Here is a 16,058-nt window from a genome sequence, read left to right as displayed (position 1 = left end):
AAAATAAATCCATGAATACAAATAAAGCCAAGGTACTCAAAAGCTGCACCACTAATCCAAACTGGAGTCAAGGTTTCTCGAATTCATAGGTTTCCAAAACAAATGTTAACAAGTGCCAGTCAGACAGCATTAAGGTTGGCGGGGACAGCAAGAAATATTAAATGAAAAGTCCTTCCTAATGATGGCCGCACTTATTCAGAGCCAGCTTGTTGAATGGAGGGCTAGTCCAGAGTTCCAGAGTATTTCGTGTTATAAGATTCTCCTCCACATACAGATATTCATGTGTGATCCTCCAATGTTTCAGTGTTGGATATAATTTAATTTAGTTTTTGAAAATGTGGGAGTGATCAAATAATATTTGAAGACAATACATGCAGCCCAAAAATCAATATAGAAGCACTTAGGCTGGAAGGCTGACTATAATTTCATCTAGCAGAGAAAAAGAGATACTCTATTTCCAGAGCCATAACTTTAGTGTTTAATTGTTAGTAATATTATGTAGAATTATATTCTTGGACAATATTGTTCCATTTTTTAATTGTTTGAGCACAGAACCCTTTCAATAACATGTAACTGAAGGGACTCTGGAGAACCTTAAGTTCAAGATATGAGAAACTGAGGTCCATGTAGGAGAAACATTTCTATTCAATTAATATTCAAATATTCAGCAGTGAGAGATAGGTGGAGAGAGCCCAAAAACTTATGCAAAAAAAAAAGATCTGGTGGGTTTTTTTTGCCAATTTTTGATATAGTCTTAAATATTCAAGGTTCTGAGAATTAAAAAAAATGATACTAATACTTGAGAATGAACAATGTTTCTTAAAATCAGATTCTATAATTATTAGTAACAAATAAATAATGACAGAAAAACAATTTTGATATTCTGAAATCCAAAAACAATTTCTTGCTTATGCAACCTAGCATAATTTAAAATGTGAATATGTGTAACAGTCTCACTGAGATGCCTTTAAAATCTTTACTTCAATAAACATCCACATATTTGTAAAACAGGTTGGTATTCCAGACTTTCAAAACTTCAGAAAGAGTGAAATTGCACACTCTACACAATATATTATAAATTTCTTGTCACTGTTGTTAATGAAGATTTTTTTTAGTATTTATAAAATTCCAAAGAAAAGCTAATACTTCTGTAAGCACTTTTATTTCAAGTACTATGGGCATTATCAAATCTAAAAGTTTTAAAGACAGTTGAAATGTCTTATAATGAAGAGATCAAGTGGTTTCATGACCTCAAGTCCTATGAAGTGATATTTTCAGAACATACATTATTCAGGACTGCACTATAATTAGATTTATCTTAACTGTACATGATTAATACTAGAGTTAGTGATTTCTCTTTTAGATTCACTTAGTGTCTTTCTTCTGAAAAGGGAAAAGAGCTCAGGAGCGAGGTGGCAGATCTGAATTATAAAGCATCCTGTAAAGATAATTCAGCATACCAAAATGATAAATGGACCGATTGATATTCAGTGTTGTTCCTGAAGTTTAATTTTACTCTTGCTGTATTACAACGTGAAACTGTAATTCTCCACTTCTAAGTGTTGATAGCATAAATTAAACTCACTGATCACTAAGGTTGCTTTTTCTATAGTTAAATCCTGCTATATTATGGAAATGACTTATTCATGAAATTTTTCCTTTGTTATGCAAGAAAAAAAGAACACATTTTCTACCATCAGTTCTCCATTTCTGCAGTTATAAAATCAGATCACATAAATGTCAAGTAAAAACTTCAGAAAAATGGATTTCAAAATCAGGGTCGTATAATTTTGGAAATTTTTGCAACTATTTAGCAGCCATATTCCATATCTTTGGGGATGAAGTGGAAAGAGCTGTTTTCAGGCACAATTTGTAGATTCCCTCTGTTCATTGCTGCTGTATCTTGCTACCACTTTCCTTGATTCTAAAACATAGTGAAAAACTGAAAGCATGTTTCCGTAGTGAAATATCCCAAATTTTTCATTCCTGGTTAGAGGAAATGGGGGAAGGGATGTGTTAAGCAGTGAGACGTGAAGGACGAGCAGTAGGCCTGCCTGTCACTGAGGTTGATAGCTTGGCGATGGTTGTATATCATCTACCCTTCATTGGTTCATGAAGCCCATCTCAGCTGAAATGCAAACGTGTGGCATGACAAATTTATTTTTCATCTTCAATTCTCATAGTTTTGGGCTTCCTGTGTGTCATTAAATTGTTTCATTTCCCTATGTTCATCACGGATTTGCTGCCACCAGTTCCAGGCCAAGGGGATAAATCAGCAAAGATGCTCTCATATGGAGCCATTTATAGCAGCATTGACTTCACTACCAAAACCACTTACAACAGTTCCAGCCAAATAACACAGGCTACCCCATATGCCACGACACAGATCTTGCATTCCAATAGCATCCATGAATTGGCTGTCGATATGCCTGATCCACAGTGGAAAAGCTCAATTCAGCAAAAAACAGATCTGATGGGATTTGGTTATTCTCTGCCCGAACAGAACAAAGGTAACAATGGTGAGTCACATTCTTCTGTCCTGAGAAGTTAACTTCATGTCATTTGTGCATGAGATAGAAATTAGTATTTGTTGTTCAATTCAGTGATGCATTACCAGGTTCACTACCTAAACTAAAAAAACATACTGGCATGTATTTAGTACCTTGAACAATTCCTACCACCACCGCCACTGCCTCCACCGCCGCTACCACACACCAACACCAATCGGGTTCATCCTTTCAGCTGTTTTTCAATATAGTGATCAGCAATCCATCTGTACTTCCATTAGGACAGGCTAGAGGAGTCATTCCTCCACTCTCCCACTACATCCGCTTCTGAGTTGCTAACTGCATGTTCTGCATGGGCTTGTGCTGTGAACTAATCACATGATGCCACTATGACCTCTGACTTTAACCCTTAGCCTTACTTTACATCCCTGACTACCGATTGGCTGAGGGATTGTCTAATAGAATGCCACACAACCAGTCACAGGATTTCAGCACCACCAGCTCTCACAACAGCTCAGAAAGGAGTGGCAGTCTCTCAGGTTGGTCTCATCACAGTAAGGAGAAATATTTGTTTGTCACCAGCATATGACCTGTGTTCCCTAACAACTGATGAGGAAATATTGAATCGCAAGCCACTGTCAGGCATTTATCTTTCAAATGACAATAACAGTTGATCCTGGTGAAATTATGCCTTGGTGGGGGTGGGCAATAAAAATCATTGTCATCACTTACGTACTAACTGCACAATAATGTATTGAAAGAAAAATAGTGCCATTTTACTAATTACTATTCCTTAAAGAGCAGATGAGTCCATTCCATCTTGAACCAAATATATGAGTCCAAAGAACTTTATAATAAAAAGATCATGCATGAAAGTTAACTCCAGGTCATTGATATCAAAAGATAAATTCAACTGAAATGAAAATAATCTCAGAGATGATTTCATATCGGGATGCCAATAATATAACTTCCTATTTTAGGACAACCTCTCAAATATTATGTAATAGTTATCAATTCAATGATTACTATGCTAAATATGAATGTTAATATGTGAAATTATTAATTTTTACTTCAAAAAATACAATATTTGATAACAATAACTATTTTATGCTGTCACTTTTAATATATATTTGAGAAATATCAGCTAAACCAACAAGCGTAAGGAAAAACGCATTTTATTGGATAGAAATATATTCCTATCCTAATGAGTTATCCTCCCTTTGTATGTGAGGATATTGTATTAACGACATTGTAAATTCCACCTATTTACATCACATGCCTTTTTCTGCCTACTTCTGACTGGTTCCTGACTCCACTTACTTAATATGCTTAATTATATGCTAATTGTTTTTACGGAGTTTCTGTTTGGTTTTTTAAAATTACATATTAATAATAAAGGATTATAGTGTACTATGATACTGTGCAGTCTCCAAGGCATCAAGACTATGAAGAGTTAACTTTTTCTTATCATTAGTGTTACATTTACTAAATTACTTTTCCTCAGGAGATGGAACCTTCTCAGAATGAAAATGTTAATGCTCTCTCTTCCCTCCAAAATGAGTCATTTGCTCTTCTTGCCTATTGGTAGGATTAGGTACATTATAGAATTCAGAAAATTTTAAACATCTGTTATGAATTTAAACTGGCTTAATAATATAAGGGAATGTTTTGAATGACCTTCTATGTCATTTATGCGGGCATTTATTTATAATTAGTCCCACAATTTTTCTGAATAATTAAAAAGTAATTTTGTTGGATATTCCTTTTTATTTCATTAAATATATGTAAAGATCAAGCAATATATGAAAAGAAATCTCCATATTGCAAGCCATGGACTCCATAAGACCTGTAAATCTTTCATTAATTGTTCTGTATAGATTGATTTTCACCAAATTTAAAAGTTATCTTTTGAGTAATTGAAAGCAGAACAGGATTCACAATGGTGCTTGCTGCTGTTTGAATCCATTAATCTCTTGAGTGACATTTACATATATCCAGGAATTATATTAACTACTTCATCTACATTTGAATACAGGATTACTTGAATTGGTGATAGAAAGCATTTTTTAGTAGGTAAGAGTGAGGTGATTATTCCTTTTACAGTTTAGTCTAATTGAGTTTAATGTTACACTTTTGTTTAATTCTTTTTATTTATAGCTATGTTTCCTAGGGGCCAAATCTAAGAATTAACTGCCCCGTGGCTAGCTAATCATATATTATGGGATTTTTTAAATCTGTGCACATTGGTGTAACCAATTTAAAATAATCACAGTGACAAAGAAAATTGGGCATTTCTGAATTATTTGAGTGAACTTCTTACCCTCTTTGAAACACTTTTATAATGCATTCAATATGTAAGTTCTGAGTACTTCTTGTTAAATATCCAACCAGTAAAAACTATACAATGAAACTCAGATGTTTTAAAATAGTATTTTAAATCATAGTTGTATGTGTATATAATATAAAATATTGGTAACAATAGCTAAATCTTTTAATATTTTTTTAAAAATAGACCATATGTTTAATTTTAAAATGAATTGCTTTTATGATTTATTTTTTTTTACAGAGAAGTCATTTTTTAAGCTTTAACTATCCAACTATTTACATTTTTATTTTAAGAGAAAAGGGTCAAATATGTTTACAAGGCATCAATATCTGCTTCGTTAAAACATAATTTAGGTACTCTGGCCTTCAGATGATACAGGGTTCAAGGTGAAACAGCAGACTGTGGCTTGCTTCTCTAAAGATTCAGATCTCAAGAGATTTTAACAGTTGTCAGTTATATCAAGCTCACCTCCATCTCAAAGTGTTGTTAAGACGTCCTAAGATGCATGTGTTGATGAATAATAGTCCTACCCAGACTGATCAAATGAAAGAACAGATATTTCTCCAGAACAGGGGAAAAATAAGTGTTGGTTGTAAAGTCCACAGTAATTCTCTCTGTGCTTCAGCTATTTCCAGAACACATTTAAAAGCCTGATGTTGTTTGGAAGCATAATAATGAGTAGCTTTCTTGAACCTGAGCAAGGGCTTCAACAATGAGGTTCAGAGCTCTAGAAATATTTTCAAGTTAAGCTGCTCAGTAGTAAATCTGATTGTTCTCTTGCTATGTGAAAGTGAATCACATAACATTCAGAGCCTTAGTGTCATCATCTAGAATACGGAGGTGTAGGAACTTCTTTCTTAGGCACTTTGTTCAGGTGAGATTCAAATGACATTTCTAAAATGCTGGAGAATGTGATTAGGATTGTGCATACATAAAGTTGAAAGGGAGTGATCAGGAAGAACAAATAGCTCAAGCATTCTTCTCTCAATCATTGAAATATAGTTCTGATACTGTAAAAAGGAAATAGACCTTAGTGATTGGTGGGTTAAGGAAATGAGGAATTGAGGTTCATTTACCTTAAAAACAAAAATTACATACTTATAACCGAGCAAGCTTATTATTATTTTTATTCTGAATATGAGGCCTTTTCTGACAAGTAAGACTTCAGAAAACAAGTGAAACTGGTTTTGCTATGAGGAAGAGAAGACAGGAGAAAGCAATTATGATTGGCATTTATTGAGTTTTTCTGTGCATCTGAGCACTTCCTATACAATATCTCTTATAATCCTCATGACAACTCAAGGAAGTAGTAACTTTTGCATGCCTATAATTCCAACAACTCAGGAGGATCACAAATTTTGAGGCCAGCCTCAGCAACTTACCAAGGCCTTACACAACTTAGCAAGATCGTGTCACAAAATAAAAACTAAAAGGGCTGGGGATGTGGCTCAATGGTAAAACATTCCTGGGTCCAATCCCAAGTACCAAAGAAAAAAAAGTGGAATAAGTTCATATTTCTTTTACATGTATGTAAGTTAAGGCAATACCTTTTGAGTGAGGAGTTAAATTTCAAACTCAGAAACCAAACTCTTACTCACTAAACATAGGACACTTTCTTACCCTCCTCTTAATATCTTTTGTCCTGTCAAAGAATAGAAGTGAGAGGAAAGCTGAAAGCACTTTTTTTGTAGGGATCTTCTTTTAAATATTTATTTATGTATCCTATGTGGAAAATGTACACAACTCAATAATTGACTGTAGTGTCTAGTTTAAGAGTTTTATCACTTTCTGGCACTCAAATACATTATTACCAAATTGCATAATCTGACTCAGCAGTTGTAGAAGAAAAAGGATGGATTGACTTCTTAGTGAGATCTAAATAGCTAGATAGCCCTGCTACAAATATCCTATGCTTAAAATTTAGCTATAAGTTGAGGTGGAATTATTGGAAGTTACTGAGTCACCCCTGAAAGGTCATTTTCATTTTGCTCATGAAGTATTCAGTCTGCATCCAACTGAGGTCCATTTTTATGAAAAAGCTTTATTTACTTGATTTTAAAAAGTACAGCACTATGCAGATGATGAATTTTATTTTTATAGTTCATTAAGCATCATGTAATCTCAGATATGGCTCATACACTCTTCATTTATGTTCTGCTAATATTTGTGCATGAATTCATTCATGTAACAAATAGTACTGAAACTGATCACTATATTATCATTAATTTTTCCTCCTTTTTGGAATTTACAAAATGTGATAGTTAAAACATCTGGGAAATATTCTCACTATATGCAAAAGTAATTGTGCCATTTATTAGTCAAAAAGTCTATGAAATGTATCATTGTGAGAGGTTTATAGGTATTCTCCAGATTGTACTTGATTGATTTTTATCAGTGACTTTTGAGAGAAAAATGTTACTCTCCTGGATTAATTAAATTGAGCAAATTCTAATGGAAAAGTTAAGCCTGTATCCTTAGACACTGTATTTTCCACTGAGAGAGATTATTCAAAAGAGCATTTTAAACGCACTAAAATCTGACATTTAAAAGAATTTGTTATGGACCATTATTTCCTCTTACAGTGAAAACGTGGAGGCAGCAGACATGAATAAATCAATAAATGTTCTTTTGATACAGCAGCCATGTTTTTGGTTTATTCAGCTCTGCAGTTAATGCAATGGGAAAGAAACAATATCATTTTGAGTGATTTATAAAAATGTGTTTCTGATTATATAATTTCATTGTTTATAGCTTTTACCATCTCTAACATAGCGATTCTGGTATTTTGAAAACAAATACATCTTTCCACCTGATATTGCCTGTTCGTTCTGATATTCACCATGTCTAAATAAATGCATTATTATTTCCAGGTGGGAAAGGTGGAAAAAAGAGGAAAAATAAAAACTCCTCTAAACCACAGAAAAACAATGGATCAACCTGGGCCAATGTCCCTCTACCTCCTCCCCCAGTTCAACCCCTTCCTGGCATAGAGCTGGAACACTATGGAGTGGAACAGCAAGAGAATGGGTAAATGGTATTTTATATACCAACAAAATGGCCCAGCTTGCATTCCACTCTCTATTGTTCTCTTTTGCCCTGAGTTCTTGTTCTTTCTTAGCTCCCCTCCCACCCTGTTCATTACATTTTCCCTCTTTCCTGTTTGCACTGTCCGTGTATTTTTAGCTGATAAACACAAAACAGCACATATTGAGGACTGTGAATCCTTGGCCTTCAAGTGCCTCAGATTGTCTGCAATCATGATAATGCAGTCTACATTTATAATATTGCTTGTTAGTTTGAAAGCAAGTACCCACAGCTCTTTGAACTAAAGAGCCACTCCTGAGAAGGGCTGAAAGGAAATTAAAATAATCTTCCTCATCATCCCTTGCAGTTCTCTAATGACTTGATGTCTGGCCATAACAGGGCACCACGGTAGAGCGCCATCACAATGGGATAATTGTAGGGACCTGGGAAGTGGGTAGAACTTTAATCATCAGCTCTGATGGGAATTTGGGGGCAGGGACAATAAAAGAGGTTCAAGCCAATGCACACTCTGTAACAAAACCTTTTTAAGTTAGAAAATTTCCTTTGAGGACCTTTAAAGGTGATCAGTTTTCTGAATCTTTCTTTTGAAACATCTAACAAGAGTTAGTGTCCTCTGTAAGCTTAAGTGTTAATTGATTTTGAACACAGACACAGATAATTTTTTATTTGAAAGAAAAAAAACAGGTCAAAAGAATATATTCTCTTTTTCTGTATGAATAAATCCTATGTCTTCCTTATAATTCCTAGGTCACTGTTTATTTTGACTAGACCTTTATGTAACCTAAAATAGAGAATACAGACAGTTTTTCTTTGCATAAATTTTCTTTACTTAGAAATATATATATATATATATATCAGTTTATTTGAATGATAGATTTAAATCTTGTCTTGGTTCAAAAAAATATCATATGTATGTACTTATCATTTATTCTATCTGCTTTCTAAATCTTCTGAGGTTCCCAGAGTACTTTTCATAACTGTTTTCTATGTCATAGCTTTTGTTTTCTTTCAAAAATATTATTTTCCTATATATTATATATATATATATATATATATATATATATATATATATATATATATATACACACACACACATCTGTATAGATATAACATGAATTATATATATAAATATATATACACACACACATAGTATGTATACATGTACACACATCACACACATACACACACACACACACACACACACACACACACACACTCATCACATATTTTTTGTATGTTTTTTTCTCCCTCCAAAGGACTTTATTTATTTCTCTGGGATTATAGTGCCCATATATGTTCATATTATTATCATTTATATATTTTAGAAATATATTGACCTATGAAATAGGCAGCTAAGGGTACATGCTTTCTTTCCGTAACTTAAAAAAATTAAATTTTTTTATATGAAATTAATTTACCTCAAGGTATAAATGTGTTAGTCTCACATGAATTGTGAGCAAAGAAATAGCAGACCTATAAGGGCTGAAGGTGTAGCTCAGTGTTGGAGCTCTTGCTTAGCCTGTGTGAGGCCCTGGGTTCAATCCCCAGCACTGCAAAAGAAAAGGAAGAGCAAAGATACATATTCCATAAGAAAAGATTATCACACAGAATTTTACAGTCTGCATTTTTAACAGAATCATCACAAAATGAGGGAATGAAATTTAAAAGATGAATATGAAGAGAAAGCAGTGCTATTAAAACTTTATAAGCATAAAATTGAAAACACAGATCACACAAAAATTATGGGTAATTTGGAATTCTTTCTATTTTCTTTTTTTGTTGAGTCTACTTGAAATATATGTACAATATAATAAGGCCAGTTACTCATTAAAATAAAACTAATTCCATCAAAGTGAGTACTAAACTTATCACTTGATTTGTTTTATCTAGCAGTAGAATTGGAAATACTAATTTGATAATGAAATAACATATGCTATTGCAGACTTTTATCTTTTGACAAAATCATTTTCAGAATATCAAGATATAAAGCAAAAACTTATTTCTTAAGGGGATTTTAATTTGTTTAAATATTCATCCAAAATATATGATATTAAAAAATCCCTTTTTAAAGATTTCTATAATATCAACTTGATTTTTTAAATAGGTAAATTATATTTGTTGACCATATACATGTATATGTATATATCTACATGCATGTGTATATGTATTCATATGTATATTTGAAGTCTATTTAGGATGTATTTTAGTCCTTATTTACCTTTGAATTTTTATCACTTTACCTAGTATTTGCTGAAAAAAGTCATTCTTGCTCAAAGTAATGGTTAGGTCTTAAACAGTTAATAATACTAACCACAGAATTAGATTTACTTCTATTTTAGTTTTTTTTTTCAAAGAATATTGTAGGTTTTATTTCAATTGTTTGTGATGAAAACATATTTAAAGTCAATGCAAAAAGAACAAATTAAACTTACTAAACTGAGGCTGATATTGTTCCTTTGCATATAATCTTTACATTTTGGTGTTTTCTAATGTGCAAACCTCACACTATCAAAAAGGAAATATTATTAGACTCAGGTTGTAGTCTCCTATTCATGAAATTAACGTTGACTATTTCACAGATGAGAACTTCTATAGAATCTTTTTATATTTTAGTGTGAAAACTTCATAATTTAGGCTTGAGGTTTTCTTCATATTCAAAGTAGAGAAACTTTAGAATTAATTTTTTGCTTTTGATAATTTTTACTTCTATCCATCAAGGATTCTGCAGTTATACTACTTACAGAGATATACAGATTATGACACTTTTATTTCTAACATCCTAATAGATAATTTAATCCACAAATATTTCTATCAAGTATAATAAGTGCTAAGCATTGTACTTGGAAGAGACATAGGAGACACAAGATAAATGTACAATTACTAGGGAAAACTGACCTGTGACCCAGAGGGGAAGATAGAAAGCACATTCTAGATAGTAACCCCCTTCACAACACTTATCCATCTCCATCTCTCTGTCTCTCTGTCTCTGTCTTTTTCTCTCTGACACACACGATTTTGTACAATGAGCTCTTGGGGAATTTTGTATACAAAATAATAATTTGTCTACCCCAAGGAATAATCATAGATGCCAGGTAAGCAGGTAAGTCTTCAAAAAGCTGATAGCTGGAGAATATGTCCGTGAATCTTGAATCATTTCTTCATAAAGAACATTGCCAAGTTGGGTGGTTGTTAGATGCCAGATATAGAGCAAAAAGTAAGGACAAAGGAGAACAAGAAATAAGTCTCTGATCTAATGGATCTTATGTACTAGAAATAGGTCATTAATCAATAGCTGCATTGAAACAATACTAAGGTCACTATTTGAACAAATGGAAAGAAATTTCTGTGGGGAAAGAAAAAATTAAAATTAATACTATGTGTGATGAGAAAATGAGAGTAGAAATAGCTCCATTGGTCTTCCTTTGGAAACCCTGCCCTATTCTAGTTAGAGGTATCTGCTTTTCTCTTAGTTGCCCCTATTCAGTACCACCAGCTTCCATGCCCTACCCTCAGCACTTTATTTTAATTACTTGTCTGCATCCTTCAGCAATTGGTGGCTTCTGTATGTGGTTTTATGAGCTTTAACCTACATTTTGTATGACAACATCTGACATGGAGTCTTAGTTTTCATCTTGAATCCTTAATGCCATAGGAAAATTCTGATTTTTGAATACAGATGATGGATTGGAGAACATGATGCTGAAGGACATGAGATTGCAGGTGGATCACATACAAGATATCATAGCATATGATCTAGAAATCATATGATATAAAAATGCTAAGGCAGTAAAATAAGAGGATGAAAGTGGGTAGGTGCGAAAGGAGTAGATTTAGGCACAATTCCTAGCTGATAAAAACTGTGATCTGGAAAGTATAGTCTCTAGTTTTTGTTACAATTTTTAGTACAATTTCTAAGTGTTTAGAAATCAGCAATTTTCTTTCTAAGCATTTCTTGGACCAGTCTTTCCTTACAATACTAAATACCAAAAGTTATCAAAGCATTTTCCAAATAACAAAATATTTAATTGTTAATTCAATAATATGGTAACAATGCTAAATGTTCTCTCTCATCAATATGCATCTTCAGTTAGACAAAATAGTGTTAAAATGTATTAGTTCTTCACTATAAATATATACATTTTATTATAGTCATGATGCTAGGAAGCATTGAATAGTAATTAAGTATAAAACTGGTGCTTTGCTTTGTTATTGCAATTAGAGATTGGCAAGCTTTTGCTAGTGTTGAACTTCATTGTATTTTTTATTAGTAATTTGATATTTGTATTTGGCCTTTAACAAGTTAGTTCACATGTGGCATTTATTTGCCATCATCTTTATCATTATTCATCAGTCAAGACATAACATGACGCCTCATATTTCACTGACAGAATGTCAAAAGAACAAGCACTTCCCTAGGAAAGGTTGGCGAGAAGAACTATGGTTTGGCATTAGGAGAATTTTTATTCATTTTAATGTTACACAAGAAAAAGATGAAATTCTATCTCTCAAATAAGATGTGTATTATAAAATGTGAAGGAAACTATCAAAACAGATTTACATTTTTATAGACTTCATAGGCACATCTGTAGTCTTTTCATCCTTCCTTAGTAGCTGCATGAACTAAGCCTAAAATATATGTTCCTCTGGAATGGATCAAGACTTGACTATTTCAGAGATGATGAACAATTCTTCGCCATTTTGATTTGCACTATATCCCAGATTCCTTTCCTCTATTCTTTCATATTTTTCTTCTTTGAATATTCTTTCCTTCTTTGTTTATTTATCTAATGTTGGTACAAATCACTTTGAATCCATGGACTGTTCCCAGCTTTGCTTATATACTGCATGTAGACTTATATACAGAGTTGGTATATTAAAGTTCTAGAGTAACTTTGAAAAAGGACATAGAAGAATTGGTGATAAAATGTATAGTATGTTTGTGAGATAGGTGATGAAATATGTTTTAGTCATTTAATACACAATGCAATGCATTTACATAGTATTAAAAATAATGTTTTAATGGTTAGACACTTCTTTGCCTGATATTATTTGAATAATAAAAATGAATCTAATACAACTTACTACCATGTTTTTTTTTTGTTACCTTAACACATGTGATGCATATACCATACACTTTTCCTTTCTCTTATGTTCATTTTGTGTTTTCATTCCATAGGTATATCTCTAGTAGATTATTGAAAGTAAGAACAGTTTACTATTTATGGACTACACAAATTTTAGGAGATAACTGGCTAATTTCATTTGAAAGATTAAGTATATAGTTTTTTATTTAAAAGTATAATATATATGGGAATAAACCAATGTAAGAAAGTGCAATTATGACTTTCTGACACAAAAATAAATGTGCTCTTTTCTACTGAATTTTACAAAGTAAATGTAAATTTAATTGATGAACTACAGTGGTAAACACATTCTATACTGAAAAAGGACAATTATTTTATGATTAGCTTTCTTGTATATTTTTTTGTTTGAGTTAATAATATGATATTTAAAGTTAAGTAAGAAAATAAACCTAAGCATTTTTATTAATTAATCAAATTGTGTGTTTTCATTTCAAATCAGTAAATATGCTTATAACCTACTATTTTTAAGGTATACTGTTAGGGGCAACAGAACAAGAACAGTTCCGTGTTATAACTCTAAGGTAGCTTAAATCCACTTGAGAAAAAGATACCATAAACATGTGAAAAGTAAATACAAAAATAATTTAAAGTGTTAAAAGAGTCCAACATTGGAAAGAACATTAGATGGTGCATAATCAATTTTCAAATAAATGTAGAAAAATATTGTCAGCACCAGTTAAGAAGAGTAGTTTAGCAATGCTAGTTGGCCTCATCAAGGAAATCTTTATAAAGATATGAGATTTCACCTATAGCTTGAGGATTTATCAGATTAAGATAGGTAAATTTGGAGGCATCCAGTTTATTTGAATAACTTGGATTCTATAAACAAACCTACCAGAAAAGTACGTAGACAAGAGGAGACAAACCAATTTAGTTTGAGCAGAAGATTCATGTTGAGAAACTATAAAACCTATCCTAAAGGTAGACTAAAGATTAAATATATTTAATAAACAGAATAGATAAGAGAAATAAAATTGGTAGACCATTCTCATATTTTCATAGAAAAAAAATGTAAGTGGTGCTCTGCTTCACCTGTGCCCATTTTTTTTTCTTTCTTTGGAAGATATTGCCATTTAGGAAACTATCTGAATTGTTCCAAAACCATTTCCCTTCCACATATGTCACTTAAAATTTTCTCTTTTTAGTGATCACTGTAGCCTTGATCAACCCCAAAACAATATTAGGCCTTCCAAATCAATTCTATAGTACCCTGTATTTTTAATAATTTACTTAATATCAATCTACTGAATTGTATGCTATATGAAATAAAGTCAGGACCCTAACACATAACTGTTGGGAAGAAAGGATGATAAATTTGGGGTTACTTTAAAAAGAGATTTTAGTTTTATAGACCAGTTTTTGGTTCACAAAAAAATGAAGAAAAGCATAGTGATTTATCCCAACTTTCACATATGCATAATCTCCTATCATCTCTCACCAAGCTGGTGCAATTATTCTAGTTGATGAACTTGCATTGGCACATCATTATCTCCCAGAATGCATCATTTCCCACAGGGTTTACTTATCATGTGGTACATTTTGTGGTTTGGACAGATTCAGGTTGACATGTATCTACCATTATTGTATCATACAAAATATCTTCACTTTTCCAAAATCCACTTTGCTTTTTGCCCATCTCTCACTCCCCAGAGTCTGGCACTACTGATGTTTTTACTCTTTTCATGGTTTTGCCATTTCTAGAATGTTCTGGAATTGGAAATATACAATCTATACCCTTTGTATATTGACTTCTTTCACTTACCAAGGTGCATTTATGTTTTCTCCATGTCTTTTTATGACTTGAAGCCCAATTCTTTTAAACATTGAATAATATTCCATTGTCTGGATGTATCTGTTTATTTATTCAACTTCTGGGGATATCTTAGCTACTTCCAAATTTTGGCAATTATAAATAAAACTGCTATACATGTCCACATGCAGGTTTTTATGATATATTCAGTTTTTAACAAAATGATTAAAATGTTACTCAAGTGAAGATATTCAACTTACAGTGGATCTATATGAGTTACAGTTTTTTTTTATAAGGGAGATCAAGACTAGTTATGCATAGCTGTGATATGGATAGTTAATTCTAATTTTAGGTACTAAGCACTAGCAATGGAGAAGAGTATTAAATAGTTCTTGGACTTAAGGATCTCACAGAATATTAGGACAAAAGAGACAGAGACAAATAATCCCAATATAACATGGGTAGTTCCACAATGTAGGTATTATAAAATTCTAATCAGTTGTATATGGAAATGGTAGAGAAGGTTCCACAAAACTAACCACCTTTGAGGTGACCAGGAACCCACAGGCAGATAGATGATTTGAGAACAGTCATACGCAGACCCAGAGTTTAGGAAAAAATAGAAAATAGGCTGATGTTGGGGAAATAGTGAGAAACATGGCTAAAATAACAGATTAATCCATTGGGGAAGGATCTTTTAAGCCAGCTAATGAGTTTTGACTTTTCTCATATTAGTTATGATCGTAAGTGTAGGTGTGATGTGAATTAACATCCTGTTGCCTGCATTAAAGATAGGGTGGAAAAGAAGAAAAGAGAATCAGAAAGCTAGTGAACTATTTTATAGAAGGTGACTGATCAATAATTATGGAAGAGGAGATGTAGGAGGCAGATTCAGGAGATATTTAAGATGTTGAATTAAGAAAACAATTAAATCCTTTATTATTCTTATCTTATACTTAAAAATCTATAAAAAAGTATATTAGGACTTATTTGATTTCTGAAAACATTAGGGTTACAGAAAAAGTATAAGTAGAAATTCTGCTTATTTTGTACCACAACAAAAACATATTCCTGGTCATATTACGGTCATATTCCTGGACCATAATCCCGTTTCTAGATGTAATTTGAACATGAAATATAAGTATTTAAAATAATTGTATTTTGTGCACTTAAAATATGTCAATGAGGTTCATTTCATATTAAATATTTTACTACAATAAAACAATTTTTTTAAAAATATATATTTTGTAGGGCAAGGTTTTGAACTTCTGTTTTCTGGTTTGAAT

At 32.3% G+C, this 16,058-nt stretch overlaps 1 protein-coding gene across 1 annotated transcript in view; it reads left to right on the top strand.

Annotated features, from left to right (window-relative positions):
- LOC143386198 (roundabout homolog 2-like) overlaps window positions 1-16,058 on the top strand; it is a 144,572-nt gene that overhangs the window by 102,307 nt on the left and 26,207 nt on the right. Inside the window, 3 exon segments of the mRNA XM_076841450.1 lie at window positions 2,236-2,519; window positions 2,921-3,046; window positions 7,704-7,860. Of these exon segments, the coding sequence (XP_076697565.1) occupies window positions 2,236-2,519; window positions 2,921-3,046; window positions 7,704-7,860 (567 nt within the window).

Source organism: Callospermophilus lateralis, unplaced genomic scaffold (assembly GCF_048772815.1).
Source record: "Callospermophilus lateralis isolate mCalLat2 unplaced genomic scaffold, mCalLat2.hap1 Scaffold_831, whole genome shotgun sequence".
Classification (NCBI taxonomy): Eukaryota; Metazoa; Chordata; class Mammalia; order Rodentia; family Sciuridae; genus Callospermophilus; species Callospermophilus lateralis.
Note: the sequence above shows the minus strand (reverse complement) of the source record. Positions and strands in the feature narration are given on the sequence as shown.